Source organism: Heterodontus francisci, chromosome 36, assembly GCF_036365525.1.
Source record: "Heterodontus francisci isolate sHetFra1 chromosome 36, sHetFra1.hap1, whole genome shotgun sequence".
Classification (NCBI taxonomy): Eukaryota; Metazoa; Chordata; class Chondrichthyes; order Heterodontiformes; family Heterodontidae; genus Heterodontus; species Heterodontus francisci.
This window is the reverse complement of record NC_090406.1, coordinates 51514657-51534163: the sequence shown is the minus strand read 5'-3', so window position 1 is coordinate 51534163 and position 19507 is coordinate 51514657. Positions and strand designations below refer to the sequence as shown.

Sequence of the window (19507 nt, the reverse complement as noted above, 5' to 3'; positions counted from 1 at the left end):
CATGTGAATACAGACATAGTATTAGCAGCTCAATTATTGAGGGGGGTTGGATTGGAATTACAGCCCAGTGTAATGTCCACATGTTTGTGGTCTTCAGCAGGAGTGGGTGGCTGTTTTTCTTCCCCTTCTGTAATGCAGGGCACATAGGATGCTTGCTGCATTTTCCTTTGCATGTAGGGTCTGTCTTGCTGGATTTCGTGTTTCTTAATTGAACTGATTCTTTACATAGGGAAACTACCTACATTGCTGTGAAATTTGTTTTACTGGGCCTAAGTATGTGCTGATTCTATCACTATCTGACCTCTGCCTAAGGACATTTATTGCATGTTATCTCAAATTGCTCAATTCAAGTCACCATTCCTAAAGAATGGAATATTCAACAACTCAAATTAAAATGGCACTAAAGGGTGCATAATGTGAGAGTTCCAAACAGATGTAGACATTTTGGGTGATGCTCCGTGTACAAAATTTAGCATTCATCTAATGTGCAATTTAAGAGGGAATGTAGTTTTGTATTGTTACAAATTGTAGTCTGATCTTTTCTCTGCATTTTCCCTCTTTTGGTGCTTTGAGAACGTCTTGATTTTTTACTTTGCCTTAAACATTGCAGTTACCTTTTTCTGTGGCCTTTGTAAATCTTGAGTATATTTATTGGATTTAGCTTTCTTTGTGGGGGGCGGCAGTAATGGGAATGCAGTAAATTTTAAAAAAAAGTTTGCATGTCCATAACCTGAGTGAGCCCAAGTCTGATCCTTCCTTCCCCTTAAACTGCAAAATCATTTCGTGCAATGTTTCTTTGCTGTGCTCTTAGCTGGTCTAATATGTGATGAACTTGCTATCTAACTTTTTCTTTCTCTGTTCTTGTCTACAGCATTGTCCAAGATATAACAGTTGGTACAAAGGTAGGCTTCATTTCTGTAACTTTCATAACTCAGCCTATTAATGTTTCACTTCCAGTTACACTCTACTATAACTGGGGTTCACTTCCATAGATGTACCTCTTGCTTCGGTTTTGCATCTCTTGCCAGTTCAGGTTTTAGAAAGGTTCAATAGTTATACAACTTTTAAAAGTGGGAGTTTTAGATTTTTTTTTCCCCTCATGACTCGGGCCAAGCTGAAAGTGAGTAGCTTTTTAATTTGATCCCCGATCTATACTAAATTGGCTGTCAGCCAGGCTTGCAGTGGAGGTGCTCCAATTAGCCTCATTGTCTGGAGGGAGGAGAACATTATTTTCACTCCTGATGACACTCTTACTCCCAGTTGGGAGTATGTGTGTAAAGGAGTGGTAGGAATTGGTTGTGGTTTCCCTGGACACAACTCGATCCAAGGGTTGTATGTGAATAAAGGCCACTTTCTGGGCAGGTAAGCACTTGCTACTGAAGAAACCTCGAGGGTATGGAGCTCTGAATGAATGCTGACACTTCAACTCAAACTGAACACTAACCTGACCACTCATAGGTTCAAGAGGTGTAATCTCAGCAGTTTGTAGTTTATTGTATGGTGGGTCCTGAGCTTAAGCAGTGCATCTTGTGTGCATGTTCCTCATGAAGCCATTATTTCAGCTGAAGTGTCACATGCAAACAGGTAAGTGGGACAATTGATGCTCTTAGTCTTGTAGATAGTGGAGGACTGTGGAACCTATTCCATTACTGTTGAAATGAAGTATGGACAGCTAGCTACTGCCCTGTGAGCTACGTGGGTCTTGACCAATCTAATTTGGTTCACTTTTAAAGGGTTAAAGTTGGGCCAGGTTTACATATAAATATAAGCATAGCCTAAAATATGCCTTTCCAACTTAAGACACTGGTGTAAATTGGTATGACTTGACAAAACCCATTTGTGATGCAGCTTCCAAGTTCTAAGCAGGTCAGTAACTATTGTAAGAAGATTCCTGAGTCTGTATTCTATACCTGGTGTAATCTGATCTGTTGATTCTCCTTTGTCTTGCAAAGCAGTGCTGAACTGCCTCACAAAGCAGGAATTCTGCTGAAGTAATTGGCATAAGTACCCAGGTCTAAAACATATTTTCTGCCCTTCCAAAGTTCACTTTAATGCTTGTTTAGTATCGCAGAAATGCTACTGCAATACACTGAGACTCGGTGCCCTAAAATCTGCCCTTGTAGCTTTTCAGGTGCAATCACTGCAGTTATCTTGTGCATGTCTGTACAGGCTGGGAATGCAGTGTGGGTGAGTTGCATAGATTGCCTTCTGTCTACGCTGTCTGCAGAAGTGCAAGGGTGTGGAGACTATTTGCATAATGTGATTGCATTATAATGCAGTGCAAATGTTGGCACTCCTAAGATACTGTCTTCGTCTGCAAAGTTCTTTCTGAAATTCCTTTTTGGACCAGGTGTGATGGAAGGCAGTTTGTCTAGTACAAGTTTGAAAATGTGATTTTGATTTCAGGTTTGCTTTTTTTGGTTGATGCTTTTTTTTTTAATTGGAGGGTCCAATCTAGTGAACATTTTTGTAGAACTGGGTAGAGCCCTTGTTAGTAGAAATAAATTTTTCTGTTGTACTGTGGTTTCAGATTTTTTGGTGTTGGCTGCTTTTTATCTCATGAATCTGTGCCTATTAAATTTCCAGCTGGTATGTATGTGGTTCTAGAATATGGTTCACAGATCGTGGATTAGAATCCCTTGCTTTTTTTAAGTTTCCTTCAACAGAATGTTTGAATATTTTTCTTGTAGCCATGAATGATTTGACCTAGTAGTTTTTGGTTTGCATTTCTAAAACCTTCAGTGTTTTAGGGATCAACTCCGGAGATCTTGAACGTACTTTTTTTAAAATCCTTTTAGGATTGAATTTTTGGAGTAGACATGAGATTTCAGGTTAGGTAACGAAATAACTAAGTGGTGCTATCACTTTGAGCAGCAGCCTAATGTGGGATTTATAATCCAATGGGTTACTTGGAATGCTTGGTTTTACGATACTGATGCAGTATTTTCCTTGATTTATGAAACAAAATTGCAGAGCAGCAGGTTGAAAGGCATCTTGTCTTCAGCTATGGTTTCATCTGTTTAAATCTAGAGTTGGCATCCCACTATGGTCCCTGAATCTTTTTAATGTGGTCTTTGAGGAGTGCGTAGTTTTAGTACAATTGGCTCTGCAGTTGTGAAATGATCTCTAGTTACTATAATCAAAAGGTTGTAATCCAGTTTTGCCTGTGATGCCTTAGGAATGGAATTGACGTCTAACTTCTGATTAGAGTGGAATATGCTTCAAGAGCTAAGCTGTGATCCTGAAAGTGATATTCTGGGAGATGGAGCTGAGCTGTTATCTTGGGATGCCATTATAATTGAATATTCATGCTTTTAATAAATTATCCAAAGAACCAATACTGAGGCAGGAAGTCTGCTCTGATTTCAACTGCATATCTGAACTCCTTTAGTGCTGTTGCTAGAGCTTAAATTGCCATCAGAGCTGGCTGATCTCCAAATGGAGATTAATGCTTTGGCTAAACTCTGGATTTTAAGTGAGCATGGCATAGTGACACTACAATCTGCTCTTCCTCATTTCACTTTTTCCCCTGTTCCCAAACATGAGGTGGTTCCCGATCTATCCTTACTGTCATTTTAATGTACTGTATGATTTATTCCTTTGTACCCCACAGTCAAGTGTATTACCAATTATCTGTCCACTTGCATCCCATTGATAGCAATGAACACGTAGCTTCTCTTATCTCCTCTGATAGTTACAGCTGTATTGGTTGTGTTTTAATATCACTGTTCCCAAGCATAGTGCTTAGGATTTCATGACTGTGATCAAAAACTCTGTCTTTGAGATGAGCTGATTTTTGCCCCACCTTGTTGCACTTGAGCAATGTCAGTTACCTTTGCAAAGTTCAGATTCCACCATGTGTGTCTATATTGAGGGTGTGGTGAGCAAAAGGTTGGCATAAGCACGTCAGTGAAAAATGCGTAGAACATTTTGCAGCCGTTTATTCATGTCAGATTTGTTCTCCTACCCTTAGGGGAGTGAAGAAAAATCAACTTAATGACCCTTTTAAGCAAAGTTCCCATCAACCAAAGTTCATCTTTCTACTGGCTGATCAAATATCTTTTTTTGTAAACTGCAAAGGGCAAGGTGGGTGGAGAATTCCTAGAACTTAACCTGTTTCTAGCCTAATGAGGAACGAAGCAGTATTGGGTCAAGTTCTAGGGAATGAAGTCAGATAAGTGATATTTTACTGGGAGAGCATTTGGGTAATAGCGATCATATAATTAGGTTTAAAATATTCATTGAAAGGAATGAAGAATTAATCAAAAGGTGAAAATACCCAACTGGAAGATGGCCAGCTTCACTATTTTTTGAGATGGGATCCTAGTGCAGGTGGACTGGGAACAGATTGGCCAGGGAAATGAGAGACACAGCATGCCTTAAGGTGGAAATAGTTCAGGTACAAATGAGGCATATGCCTGTAAAGAGGCAAGATGGGGAATTGAATCCAAAGCTAGAGCCCCTTGGATGGTAAAGGAAATAGTTTAAAGTAGGTGATCAATGTCAGAGTGCAGGGGATTTGAATCTTGAGGACATGATTGAAGTATTTTCTGTCTGCCTTCAAGAGGATGATCTTGCATAGAGGAGGGGGAAGTGGTAATAATGGTTAAGGTAAAAATAATAGAAATGAGATGTTTGATGTAGCCTAGTCTGGATGAAATGTATCCTAGATTTCTGGGGGAAACTGGGATGTATAATCTTTTAATCATCCTTGGATAGTGGAATGATGCCACAGAACTGGAGGATTGCAAATATTAGACTCTGTTCCAAAAAAGTAGTAGGATAATAAAGTAACTCCAGGCCAAACAAGTCTCAGTGGTGGAAAAACTCCTAAGATCACTGTCAAGGGCAATATTACTTCTGAGAAATGAGTTAATGAGGGATAGCCAGCACAATTTTGTTCATGGTGCATCATGCCTGACTAACCTATGACTTCTTTTGAAGTATCAGGATTGATGAAGTGACAGTAGATGTATATATGAACTTTCATTAGACAGATTTATTCAGAAAATAGAAATGCATTGTACTGGAGGTGATAACTTAGGTATGTAATTGGCTGTGGGATAGACAATAGTAGTGAATGGATGTTTTATTGACTGGAGAAGTCTGCAGTGGGAATTGCTTTGTTTAAACGACTTGGATATTGGGAGTACAATTTTGAAGTTTGTAGATACAAAATTTGGCAATTTAGTAAATAGTGAGCAGAGTATAACTGACTTCAGGAGGACACAGACTAGTGAAATGGATGGACATGTGACGGGTGCAATTTAATATGGATACCTGTATTGATGCATTTTGGAAGGAACAGCATGGTGAGGCTATGTAGTCTTAAGTGGTACAATTCTGTTGGTTGTTGGGGTGTGGGGTAGTTGTGAAGTAGAGGGACCTGGGGATGTTCACAAATGGTGACAGGGCATGTTAAGGTGATTAAGAAAGCATGTGGGATGCTCAGATTTGTAAGTATTGAATACAAAAACACAAGTTATGTTAAAACTTTACAAATTGCTTGCTCGGCCACAGCTGGCATATTATAATTCTGGGCACCCCACTTTAGGTAGGATGTCATGGCCTTGTGGAGGATACAGACGGTTCATCAGGAAAGTTTTTTAAACATCTAAATGTTTCAGAGGAGAAACAGACACTGGGCAGTAGTAAAAAGGATGATAGAAATCATGGTCATGCAGATTTTTAGAGGACTTTTAAAAGCTGGAAGAGATGGCTGCAGGAGTTCCTCAGGGTAGAGTCCTAGACCCTGCCATCTTCAGCTGCTTCATCAGTGACCCCTCTGATCAGAAGTGGGGCTATTCACTGATTGCAGAGTGTTCAGTTCCATCCTCAGGTAATGAAACTGTCTGTGGCCACGTGCAACAAGTCCTGGACAAAATGCATGCTTGTGCTGAAGTGTGGTAAGTAACATTCTCTCCACACAAGTGGCAGGCATGATTGTCTCCAACGAGGTTCTAACTACCTTTCCTTGATGTTTGGCATTATTATTGAATACCCCACTATCAACATCCTGGGGGGATTCAAAGACTTCAGCTATGTGGAGAGATGGGTGAAGCTGGAGTTCTCTCTTCAGTGAGAAAATTGAGGGGAAACCTAATGGGTATTCAGAATTGAGTAAGTGGGGAGAAACTTTTCTCCAGCAAGTGAGTTGATAACCAGGGGTTGTAGATTTAGAATTGACAAAGGAACTTGGAGGCAGGTTGAATTTTTTTTTTTTTAAGTATAGGATTATTGAGCTCTGGAATACAACCTAAAGGTGTTAGAATCTGATTCCATGGGAACTTTGAAAAGGCAGTTAGGCATATACTTGGAGGACTAATCTGCAGGGTGATGTAGGCAAAGCTGGAATGTGGGACTAAGCAGGTGTGAAGGCTGTTATTGTCTGTGATGTAAGACTGAAGGAACAGTGTGTTGCTCTAGCTAATATTGAAATAGGAGCATCTGAATACAGACCAGGCTCTCGATGGACAAAATTGTATGCATGCTATGCATTCTCCTGCACAAATGGTTTAGCTTTTTCTTTTCCTTATAAGGTTATTTGTATTCATGTTGAAGTAGCTAGTCATGAAATGAATACTGTTTTTTTTTTTGTCATGCTGGTATTCTAAAATTGATTGAATCTGGTTTAAATGATTGAGGAAACATGCAGTGTTAGCTGTGTTTGTTCATTCTAACAATTACTGGTCCCTTTTTATGGGCCTGTGATGGCATTCATTCCTGGAATCCATGGTTCATGTATATTATATATGGTCTTTAAGGTAAAGAGGTCATTTCCCAGACTTTAAAGTTTACAAGCAGTTGCAACTGGCCTCAGAATTTTATAGACAACTCTAATTATCTTGTTTAATTGTAAAGACTGCTGACCTTAAGTCAGGGTAGCAGTTAACACTGCAACCATGGCGCAGACCAAAGATTACACAACATTAGGAGATCTATTGGTATTGTAAAAATCTATAAAGTTTGAAGAGATTGGCAATGTTTTCTGTTCTGGAGTCATTTATATGACTGAAAAGTTTTCCTGATGAGTAGGAATAGTTTGCTTTTTAGCTGTAGTATTTGCACTTGTGCAGGCAGCAGTCCTTTAATGAAAGGATTGCCTTTTTGCTGGTCTTTTTTAGCCCTCCCTTTCCACTAAGAAATTAATGACGTCAGGGCAGCATTTGATAGAGTTTGGCATCAAGGAATCCTAGCAAAACTGGAGTCATGCCTAGCACAAAGGAAGATGGTTGTAGTTGGTCAATCATCCGTCCCAGGACATCATGGCAGGAGTTCCTCAGGGTGGTGTCTTGGGCCCAACCATCTTCAGTTGTTTCATAATCATGGTTATACGGCACAGAAATGGGCCCTTTGGTCCATCATGTCTGTGCCAGCTATCGAGCACCTAACTTTTCTCTTTTTCTGTCTTCCAGCATTTGCCCTGTAGCCTTGTATGCTATGTTGTTTCAAGTGCTCATCTAAATACTTCAATGACCTTCCCTCCATCATAAGGTCAGAAGTGGGGATGATTGCTGCTGATTGTGCAATGTTCACTATTGGCGACTCAGATGTTGAAGTAGCCCATGTCCATATGCAGCAAGACCTGGACAACATTCAGGCTTGGGCTGATAAGTGACAAGTAACATTTGCACCACACAAGTGCCAGACATTGGCCATCTCAAAATTAGAAAATCTAACCATCTCCCCTTGATCAATGGCATTACCATTGCTGAATCCCCCACTATCAACATCCTGGGCGTTACCATTGACTTAAAAACTGAACTGGACCAGTCACATGCATGCTGTGGCTGCAAGAGCAGGTCAGAGGCTAGGGATTCTGTGGCGAGTAACTCTTCTCCTGTCCACCATCTACAAGGCACAAGTCACGTATGATGGAATTCCCCCCCCCCCCCCCCCCACTTGCCTGGATGGGTGCAGTTCCAACAGCACTCAAACTCAATGCCATCCAGGACCAAGCAGCCTGCTTGATTGGCACTCAATCCACCACTTTCAACATTCACTCCCTTCATTGATGCACAGTGGCAGCAGTATGTACCATCTTAAAGATGCACTGCAGCAACTCACTTTGTCAACACTCCTTTGACAGCGCCTTCCAAACCTGTGACCTCTACCACCTAGAAGGAAAGAGGCAGCAGATGCATGACATCACCTGCAAGTTCCCCTCCAAGCCACACACCATCCTGACTTGGAACTATATTGCCTTCCCTTCACTGGTCAAAATCCTGGCACTCCCTAACACCGCTGTGGGTGTACCTACACCACATAGACAGTGGCAGTTAACCACCACCTTCTCGAGGGCAATTAGGGATGGGCAATTAATGTTGGCCTAGCCAGCAACACCCACATCACATGAACAAATTTTTTTTAAAAAGCAAAGGTGCAGATTGCTGCATTTTTGTTCATTCTGTCCTGTAGTGTGAAAAGCTGTTTCAATGTAGGAGAAATGTTTTGCTGTAGCTTTTTGAAACACTTGTAACACATCAGATTCTCTGGGTCCCTGGTATTTGAATTGGTATAGTTCCTGTTCTGCACCAATGTGTCCAATTCTGACTTTCCTCCAGTGTTTTCTGGCAAATAAACATGAAGTAAACATTGAAGTTACTGGTCTCTGCAGCAGATTTTAATGCCCTTGTGTGAAATCAGTAACATTGCATTTTGTAATGCCCATGTTTCCTTTTTTTTCCAAGATGAGGAATTGGCTTTGAGTTCTAAGCGTTCATGTTCCTCTGTTCCCCTTTGAGCTCTGCATAGTATTTTCTTTAATGCTCAGTATATTTTTTTCTCTCCGCTTCTGGGTGCTAGCTTAGTTCATGATAGGAATTCTATTTCTGCTAAATTAGGATATTAAGTTCAGTTTGGATTTTTTTTGTAGTTCTGAAGCATGTGGCTAGAATTGTGCTACTGAGTAGGAAAAGTCTCAGTTGCTATATCCGTGGAACCTTGTGCTAGTGGCTGGTTCTGGCCAAACTCGCTAGCTACAATAACCTTGCTTGGGTCTCCTTGATTTCTATTCAGGTCTTGTTACTAGGTGATGAACCTAGTGAGTAATGCCTGTGGGGTGTCAATTAAGTAATTTGTTGTGATGACCCCATAGTTACTAATCCTGAACAGTGGCAAATAGCTGGGTTTAAAACTGAGCTTGAAGGCTATTTCAGTAATTGGTTCCTAACCTTTTGGGTGCTGGGTCCTTTTGTCTGATTGCCAAGTCACGTGCATTGATACATTTGAGATCAATTTATGGAAAAGTGAGCTCTGCTATTGGTATATTTCTATATCTAATGGTATGGAAGTATTGGGTTAGGATTGAAAGGACTGTTGGAATTTTGAAGATAAATACACCCTGTCACATTTAATAGGCTGAAGGATCTGACCTTTAGTAGATGTGTGAAACTGGCCAATCTGGTGAGTTGTTGAGACTTTTCCAAAGACATAAGCTTTATAAATTCCCCCAAATGTTGGATGCATTTGGGGCATTGATGTAACATCCTGTTATTGCAGCAGACTAATTTTATAGCTATTTCCTTTGACTATTCTATCACGATGCAGCTTTCCGCTGAGAGGAAGTGTAAAGAACAGGAATGTCTGTTTAAACTGATTAACTTTAATCCCCACCCCCTGTCTTCAGTAGGTATCAGTTGTCTGCAGTGAGTCTTTGAAGAGACTTTGTATTCTACATTAGTGCTTTGATGTCCTGAGTAAATAGGCAGTGGCTTTCCTGTAGAAACTAAACTAAGATGCTGTTAACTTTTACATTGGGGCAAAAGTTGTACTGTTAATTTTGCATTGTGGCTGAGGGTTATTTGGCTGGGCTAAGTTTCTATTCCTGAAATGAATTCCCCCTTTTTCTTTTAAGTATTTGTAGTGACTTTTCAGCAGAAACCTTGTAGATTTGGCATCGTTCATCTCTTCAAATACAGGGGTCCAAATTGGTTTAGAGTAAAAATCCATGTCTATGGTGAGCTTAATCTCGAAAGCTTTTCCTGTAATTGGACACTACTGGAGCTTTAGGGTAAAGTTTCAGTAAACAATAGACTCAAAGTCCATTGTCATAGCAACTCCTTTTGTGTGCTGATTTTTTTTGTTGCAATGCCTAGATGAGTACTGAAATAGCTTTAAGGGACAGAAAACTGCCATTTTTTTTTTTGAAAGCATGTGTTAGAGTTTTGATTCTTGGAGTGATTGGTAATGGTGATTCATATTTGAAGTGATTTTATTAACTGTCCCTAATATCTTTGGGAATGTGGTGGTGATGTACAGCCCTTTTTGTGCTTTGGAGACGTAGCTACATAACTACTTTTTTCTATAACCTATTTTACAGAGATTGTTGTTGGGATTAACTTAATTTTCCACTTATTTTTCCAAAGTAAACCTACACAGCATGGACCCCCATAAACTTCCTTCACGGTGCAGTTGATGCAAAAAACACTTTTTAAAAAAAGACATGCATGAAAGAATGCAGCTAGTGGACTGCGTATTAGCTTAGTCATTAGGGATGCTGTTTTGGAAGTGCATAACTTGACTTTAGACCAGAAATCATGCCACTTCTGCATCCATGTGCCTGAAATTACATTACTGTAAAACTGGCAGAGGTTGCTTATAACCTCCAGCGCATGCCCAATTCTGTTGGGTTATGAATGAACAATGTAAATTCAAGTGGTATTGCAACACTTTGTGAAGGCTTGAGTCCAGCCAGTGGCTGGCTGACAGGTGAGGGAGTTTCCTTATGTGCTGTGTCTTGCCTTGTTGGAAACAGGTGGTTTCTGTTCTAATGTGAAGCCCACTGTAAAATATAACCATTGAAAGGTCTGATAAGCTGATTAAAATTAGTGGGCCTCTTGTTTTGAACTGTGACTGGAATGTTTCTGTTCTGGCAGAAATTTAAGGCCTTTTTGAAGTACCCTGGCATCTTGATTTATAGAATGACCTCTGTCAGCTCTCCGGCTGGGTATGCCTGTTCAGTACGTGGAAGATGTGTTGGTTTCTGTTTGCAACTCCATGACTGCATTTCCTCTGTAAAACCAAAATCAGGTCTGTGACTTTTGAGACACAATCACCAAGTTTTGTTTTAACACAGTAATCTATCCAAATGAAGTAGATTTTCCAAAAGCAGTCGTACTGTTGGTCACCCTTGTAGCCAGAGGAAAACAGCGAAGTTCACAATTAATCCCATCTGGTTGGCTAAGTGATTATGCATGTGTTTGCTGGTGCTGTGGGTTCATTCACTTTATATTTATTGGACAGATTTCTACATCATGGTTAAGGCTAACAAACTTGCTCTTCAATGGTTGTTGTATACAAGGGGCATTAGTCTTTCAATGTGAGGTTGGTGTAACATTCCATCTGGAAAGCAGTAATAGGTCACCAAGCTCTCTACAACCCAGCTTCACATCGGCAGTGAAGTTTGAGATCGGGTGATGAACCTGGTTCTTATTTCATACCGATTAGGTTACACTATCTTTGTTCCTGGATTGAATGTTCGCCCTGTAATTCCAGGCATGTTTGCATCACCATATTTCATCCAGCAGCTAGAAAATGAACATTGACCCATGTTGAGAGTTGAGCAGTTTAAGGAAATGATGTGTACATTGCAACACATTTCTAAACTAGTTTGGATAATTTAATACATGCTCAGTTCAGCTTCAACTGAATTGTGTGGTGAACAGTGAGCTCAGATGGGTCATTTGAGACACATTGGACAATACAAGAGGTATAGTGTGGTTGGTGTCTTCAGTATCTAGTTATATAGAGGTCAGTTTAAATAATTGATTTTGACAATGTCACCTGATCTTGCCAGCTATTGTAGTCAGGTCTTTATGTATTTTTGCAGGGTTTTTTAGTGGAAGCATTGGAAGGTGTTGTGTTTCACACGAGCAGTGTTTATGAATGATTCAGTTGCAATTTTGCCATATTTTCTGCAGGATGCCATGCTACTTGTCACTGTCTTTGAACACACTGCCGCAGAACATTGGTTCAATTCAGTTAGTGGCCCCGCTTTCCTTTCATTTGGTTTGCCACTGATATCCATTAACCCAGGTTTCACAGTTGCCCTATAGTGTGAAGATTTTGGCCTCCGTCCCTGATTAAGTAACAACTGTAGTCGCTCAAATTACTATCTTGAGTTGGATCAGCCAACCTGGCACTGACCTGTTCTGAATCACTGGAATTTAATGACTTTGCCATTATATAGCCTTCAAATTGCATCCTTCGTAGTCAGGTGGCTTAGGAATCTCGCTTTTGCTGTACAGACAGGAAAGACTTGAATGGTGCTGGAAAGTTGGATAGTGATGCTCTTGGATTGCTGCTCTTTCTGCCTGACACTACCTAATCGAGATTTTCCTTGAACTCGAGCAATTTTCTAGATGGGTTTCCCATTGTTGAAGTTATAATTTTAGCTGTACTCTTGTGGATTGAGGGGAAGAGACTTAGCGATCTTGTTTAGTCCATTGTGTAAATAGTTCTCTGCACCCACTATGTTGTAGCCTTCTGTAATTTTAAATGTTTATCTTGAGCTGGGTCACTTCCGGAGGACAGGAAAACTGGACGATCCTTGTGCAACTCTGTTTATACAAAGGAATGTCTATGCATTCCACTGCAATGAGAGCATTATATGATTTGGTGCATTAATAAACCCCATTTCTTTGAGCTGAAGCTCCCTAATCTGTTTCCACTTAAAAAATCTTGAATATTTTGTTGAGCTAGAAAAGCCAATGGCTCTGTTGCTTCCTGCTGCATCTAATGTGGACCACTTGTACAAACAGGGAGGTGGTAGATTCATCTGAACTGTTGCCAGATATCTGACACATGTAACCTGAGAACACATTGGGCTCAAGTCATGATTCTAGGGAATGCAAGCCTACTTTAAGGTTTGGGGTGCTTCGGTTTTTAGAATTTTGAAAGAAATTGATAAGGTAGATAGAGATACTTTATGCTGGTGGAGTCTAGGGCAAGGGGACATAAACTTATAATCAGAAATGGGGAAATGCTTCTATAAAGACAATATTAGAAGTGTGTAACAAAGATCTGGCTCAATTAATCAATAGACTAGCTAGTCAAGAATATTAAAGGATATGGAGTTATGGTGTAGCCTTTATCAGTTAAAACTGGTGGATGCGATACCATGTCTTTCCACCCTACCCCAATGTTTCCTTACCAGTTCCATCTCTCATTGTGTCCCAAGCATCAGTGATGGGAGAATTTAACCACTGCTTGACAAGTGATAAACTTGATTTAGTGTGACTAGAGGATGAGCAGTACAGTTGAGCTCCTTTAATTGGAACTGAACCCATGATCATTGCGGCACTGTTGATCACGTGAACTAAAGTAGGCTCAGTGACTGTTTTACTCTGCCATCTCAGTGAAGGGATGCTATAGTGTGCAAGAGTGCAATTTGTATTAAACAATAAACAGTCTGTACAGCATCTATGGAGAGAAACTAGTTTCAGGAGAGGTTATTAGGTTGAACCATTAACTGTTATGTTTCCCCCTCAGCAGATGCTATTTGACCTGAGTTTCCAGCATTTTCTGTTTCTATTTTGTATGAGAGATACTTGCACTAGGAAAATTACTGAGTTATCTATCTTCTTTGCAGCGGGGATCTGACGAGCTTCTATCTGCTTGTGCTACTAACGGTCCCTTTATCATGAGCAACTCTGCTCCCTCTGCTGGTGAGTACAGTAAGTATCCCCTTTTTACATATTGTACTTTATCATAAACTTATACTGACCAGGAAAGAATTGGGAAGGGGGTATGGGGTGAGCTGTGAATAGTGAAAATGCACATCAGCTGAAATGTTTGGACTGTACTTCCATTTTATAGCACGTTAACTCTCCGACTGAGGTTCTAGCTGAAAAGAACTTTTTCACCTCTGTACATGGTGTTAATAAACTGTGTATTAAATATGCCATGCTTGAAGAATGCTAGTGCCTTCACATTGTGTTAAACTTTTCTAGCCAATGGCAATGACAGCAAAAAGTTCAAAGGAGAGAACAGAACTTCAGGAATAGGACCTTCCAGAGTCATTCATATCCGCAAACTTCCCAATGACGTCACTGAAGCAGAGGTCATCTCCCTGGGCTTGCCTTTCGGCAAAGTAACAAATCTTCTCATGTTAAAAGGCAAAAACCAGGTGTGTAACTCTTGACTCCTCTCTCCAAACAAGTGTCTGGCATTAATCAGGGTCAGAACTTGAGCTTGCGTTCCATCTTAGTGTTCAAATTAAGCGACAAATCCTTCCTATACATGTTTGTGTGGGTAAATCTTCAATTTGGATTATTGTCTTAAGGAAGAGTCAAACCCTTTTTCTGCTCATGCTGTCTGAAAAGTAAATTACTGGAAAACCTGTTAAATTCTTACTCCACTCAGTGTAGTGTTTACAGGCAGTGATGTGACAAGGCCGCTGTTATGATTCCCAGTTGTACAAGTGACATACTTAAGTGCTTCAATGTGTGCTCTGGCTAAACTGACAGCCTCTGCAAAACGGTAACATTTGGTACAGCTATTCTGTAGGATTAGTTGTGTTGTCCAAATTAAAGATTGTGATGCTGTTGAGGCACTTAACACCTGCACTATACTGGTCTCTTGTTGGATTTGCACCCACTTTGACATGTGAACAAAATTCTGATTTCACTCTACCTTATAAACCATACTTGGTTAAAAACTGAACATTTGATTGCTCTGAGCCTGATTTCATTTTAACAGTCTGTGCATCTCCTATTTACAGGCCTTTATAGAAATGAATAATGAAGAAGCTGCTAACACGATGGTGAGCTATTATAACACTGTCACTCCATACCTGAGAAGCCATCCTATCTACATTCAGTATTCTAACCATAAGGAATTGAAAACTGACAACTCTCCCAATCAGGCTGTGAGTACTTCATTATTTTTGTGCAACTAAGGGTGTACCTCCATTATTACTAACTAGCATCAAGAGGCTCCATCCCTGCTGACTTCTGAGGACACTTCCGACTTGAGCTGATTAGATCTTGTTCCAATGTCATTTCCTTTTTGTTTAACTGGGCATCAGTAAGTAGGGAGTGGCAGTTCCAACATAAGAACAGTGTATGGCTTTCAGGTCCCTTGAGCATTCTTCTGTAGAGTTGGATGTAGACCTGTTGTGCAATCATTGCTTTTTGCTTCTCCCCTCTTTCCAACCTTTTATGGTTGGGGAGATGCAGAGCACCAGAACTCTGCTAAGGGCAGGGTTTTTATTCAAGTCTGGTCAGTTGGGAGAGGCCAGTGATGTCCATGATTTTGGTTTAGTATGGACTGTGTTTGTACATAAATTAACAGAAAGCATATTACCCTTGTCAGCCATGTACACATTATTTAGAAAGTCGATGACTTCATTTCCTGTTTGATTTCTTTCCAGAGAGCACAAGCAGCTCTTCAGGCTGTAAATGCAGTGCAGACTGCTAACATGGCTATTGCTGGTACTGGTGTCCCAGATACTGCAGTCAATCTTTCTGGCCAGAGCCCTGTTCTTCGCATCATTGTGGAAAACCTCTTCTATCCTGTTACTCTAGACGTGTTACACCAGGTGTGTCTTAACTTTCAAGTTGACTGAGGTAAATTGTTCCCTTGGAAGGGTGAGGAGTGGGGGAATGTTCGTGTGGGGAGCCCCGTCTGGGAATTGCAACAGTGAAAGTAAGGAGTGAGATCCAGGGCTGCTGGAGGCATTGTGGGAACAAGGTTGGTGGCCCCAAGTTGTGAAAATACTGGGGAGTGGGTTGGGGCCACCTGGGAAGAGGGGGATTTTTGGTTTGGAGAATTGAGGCAGGTCCATGTTGGAGTGGATGTTTTGTAGCATCAAAAATAAATAAGTGCCCACTGATTACTCTTCACGTCTTCCCATATGGGATTGGGTTATATCAAGAATTCTAAATGTTCACCCTCCAGATCCATGGGGCAGGAGGTTTGAAAAGGGCTGTTGCGCAGTTGCTCCATTGGTGGATAAAATTTATACAAGAACAGCAAGATCTGTAATTTGAACGTCAGTTCCTGAGGCTCCATGTAGCCAGCAAACAACCTTCGTAGCCCTCCTTTCGAAGGCCCTTCAAACAAGAACAATTCCTAATTCTCTGCGCACCAAGTGCATTGAATTAAGTAGGCTATGCTGGGCGAAGACAAATCAAATGTATCTAGTTTGGACCAGAACTAGTGAGTAGTAAGAATAGGGCATGTTTAATTCCATGACTCATTTTGATTCAAGAATTATGCAGCTGACTATTTTATCATACTTCTAATATTGTTGGATTGCAGATTTTCTCCAAGTTTGGCACTGTGCTGAAGATCATTACTTTCACAAAGAATAACCAGTTCCAGGCCTTGCTCCAATATGCTGATGGCTCCAGTGCACAACATGCTAAACTGGTATGTTAAGATCGACTCTAATGAGTGGCAATAAAGTCTTTTTAAAGTATACTGGCTTAATGTATTTCAGTGAGCTTGTAATGGAAATAACTGTTCTACAGACACTGCCTGCTATGCAATGAGTTGGCCAATTTTACTGTAATATTGTGGAACTCACTTTCCTCTGCCTTTTGTACCCCTTCTTCTCCCCCCGCCCCCCCACCAACTCTGTCGTCTTCTGAACAGCGCCCTCCTCCCCCACCCTCAACTAAACCAAAAAGCCTAGTTATAGTTGTGAATGCTTCATTGTCTACCCTCCCCCAGTCTAGCCAAAAAAAGCAGTGGGCACTGAAGTTTGGTCTGTTACTGAGTAAAGCACACAATCACCCACCCACTCAAATGCAGGAATGCTAATAAATTTGTCCTTGATTTCAACCTCTCACCACTAATTGTTAACTTGGGTACTTTGAGTGAATAATTTCTTTAACCTCCACATATACCTCTTCCAGGCCCTGGATGGACAGAACATCTATAATGCCTGCTGCACTCTGCGTATTGACTTCTCCAAGTTGACTAGCCTTAATGTTAAATACAACAATGACAAAAGTAGAGACTACACCCGTCCTGACCTACCATCTGGTGACAATCAGCCAACCTTAGACCAAACCATGGCAGCCGCTTTTGGTAAGGAAGCCTCCCTACTAGGTAAATACACCTTCTGTGAGTTTTGCCGTGTGTGTGTGGGTTAACATTACAACAATAGGTTAAAATGAAATGAGCAAGTTTTGCAGTGTTTAAAAGTAGGTGGATTTCTAACCCAGTTAATGGAAATTGAATGCACTGTTAGTAACAGGAGCTCTGCATGGCTTGGGGTAGATTTTAAAATTAACCAGAGGTTTGGTGCAGGAGGTATAATGTTGGATATGAGGCAGGAGCAGAGGTAGGGGCATTTGGCTGTGTTCTTGATGTTACCTGAGAGTACTTTTTAGCTGCATCCTTATTGTGAAGGAGTCTGAAAGGATCTGGCTGAGAAGTCTTCAGTCCACAGGACTGGATCATCCTCTGGCCTTGGTAAGGAGGTGTTTACACATGGACAGACAGTGTTTTGTGCTAAACCATCCAAGAGTTGTCAGCCTGTTATTTTGATGACTCTTGTTATTGATTGACTTGGTTATTGCAGTCATAACTCCATTTAAAGCAGTTGGCTAATGCCTGAAAGCAATTGTCTGTGGGCTGCTGTTTTCCACAGGCAGTGCTAAGCCATTTGACTGGTGTTGCTGAGTTTTACCTTGCAGCCTAACTTCAATTGGCTTGTGCTTTAGAACAGAGCAACAACTGATTTTTGAAGGCAGTGTTTATAAAGGAAAAGTTATGGTGTGATTCCTCACTGGGGCTATCAGGTGTTCTTGTCTAGATAGTAGGGACCCTTTTTCTCTTCCTTCCCTATCATGGAGTCCAATTGTGGTATTGTACTGTTGTCCAAAGTGTGCTTGCCTCAGTGCTTAGCCACTAAGGTCTCTTTGATTCAGTTGTTCTGTGAAAACAATTTAGAGATGACTATACTATTCCCAGTTCCAGTCAAAATGGTTTTGTTGTATTTATTGTCCATTATGAAGATTCTCCTGCTTTGGCAGGAGTTTGGTTGACCAGTGATGAACTGAGTGCATTAATAAATCCAGTATTGGACTATATTTGACTACAGAGCCAATCATTGGATAGCACACATTTCACCTGTGTCAAAAGTAAAGACACTAATTCAATTGGTGTTGCCGTACAAACTCGAGATACTGCAATTGTAAACATTTAACCTGTTTGGTTCGCTATCTTTCTGTTCCCTTTTTACAGGTTGGAACTTTCCCAGCTTATAGTTTACATGTTAGTTTTGGCCCAATATTACCCAGTAATGTTTTAAATCCACAAGAATTTAATATAACCTGTGTGCATATAATTGCTTGGCTATGTAAACTCTGCTATGGAGATTTGGATTGTGACCAGAATACAGTATTGAATGGTAGTTTGCCCAACTGAGTTTAATTTTCCACACCTTTGAATCTGTAATTCTACTGCATGACTGGCATTTGACCCTGTGCTGTGAAAAGCCAAAATCTACCAACATGTACTTAACCAGAATTTTATTATACATTTGGAACTTTCACTCTACATTAATAGCCTTGCAGGAGTCCTTGCTTCACACCCTCTGCTGTAGGCACTGGAAATCAGCCTGTTAAGTGGCTGATTATCAGTGGAATCCTCTTGAAGCTTGTTGACACTGTTTGGCAGAAGGCAGGCAGAGAGATGAATTTTAAAGGCTGTTTTTGTTACTGAGGGTGCTTACTGACAGACTTGTTTTCTTGTCAGGTGCACCAGGTATCATCTCCTCGCCCTATGGAGGGGGAGCTGGTTTCCCTTCTAGTATTGCCTTCCAGCAAGCTGGTGAGTTGCTAATGCAGGAATTTTACTTTTAAACTGTCTTGTGTATTGACAGTCTTCTGTATTTAGGGCTAATGTTTTTGAATAGTCTGAGGTGGGTCTGGAGAACTATGAATAACCATGGAAGTTTTGGGTTCAATATTCTGGCGATAAATTTTTTTGGGACCCAGTGAGTGTTTAGCTGCTTGTCAAAAGTAATTTGCTTCTGTCCTTATCCATGATAAGGGCTTGTTGCATCCACCTGTAATGCTTGAGCCGGTGGCGAGCTAAATCTAGTTTTGGGAAAGCTACACATTCAGACCTAAGTTTACATTTCCCCAGTGCTTATGTATTTTGCACAGTTAACTCAGGAAGGTGATTTTTTTTAAGTATAAACTTCAACAGCCATGGCGCCTCTTTAATTTGAAGTTGCTTATATTTTGAAAACTTGTGTCTCTACAGACTTCCTCCAACATCCATCAGATTACTGTATGTACACTGCTCATAGACTCAGATTACTGTATGTACACTGCTCATAGACTCAGATTACTGTATGTACACTGCTAATAGACTGTAAGCCTTATTACCAATGTGCCCTTCTGCCATGGCATACTGTAACTTGGGAACATTTTATACTAACAGCTTTGTTTACAGTGGCATTTGTGCTGCTCAGGTTTGTACTAACAAATTTACAAAGTACTTATAGTTGCAAATATTTATAAGATTAAATGTGGTTGAGTGAGTC

At 40.6% G+C, this 19507-nt stretch overlaps 1 protein-coding gene across 9 annotated transcripts in view; it reads left to right on the top strand.

Annotated features, from left to right (window-relative positions):
• Positions 1 to 19507, top strand: part of LOC137351820 (polypyrimidine tract-binding protein 1-like) — a 33691-nt gene that overhangs the window by 1433 nt on the left and 12751 nt on the right. For 2 of the 9 annotated variants that reach the window (XM_068016684.1, XM_068016693.1), the window contains exons 2-10: positions 872 to 902; positions 13592 to 13676; positions 13953 to 14128; positions 14723 to 14869; positions 15374 to 15541; positions 16264 to 16374; positions 16863 to 17058; positions 18712 to 18786; positions 19225 to 19251. In XM_068016684.1, the coding sequence (XP_067872785.1) occupies positions 872 to 902; positions 13592 to 13676; positions 13953 to 14128; positions 14723 to 14869; positions 15374 to 15541; positions 16264 to 16374; positions 16863 to 17058; positions 18712 to 18786; positions 19225 to 19251 (1016 nt within the window). The remainder of the gene's footprint in view (positions 1 to 871; positions 903 to 13591; positions 13677 to 13952; positions 14129 to 14722; positions 14870 to 15373; positions 15542 to 16263; positions 16375 to 16862; positions 17059 to 18711; positions 18787 to 19224; positions 19252 to 19507) is intronic. The other 7 variants (XM_068016685.1, XM_068016690.1, XM_068016688.1 and 4 more) reach the window with 7 other exon arrangements.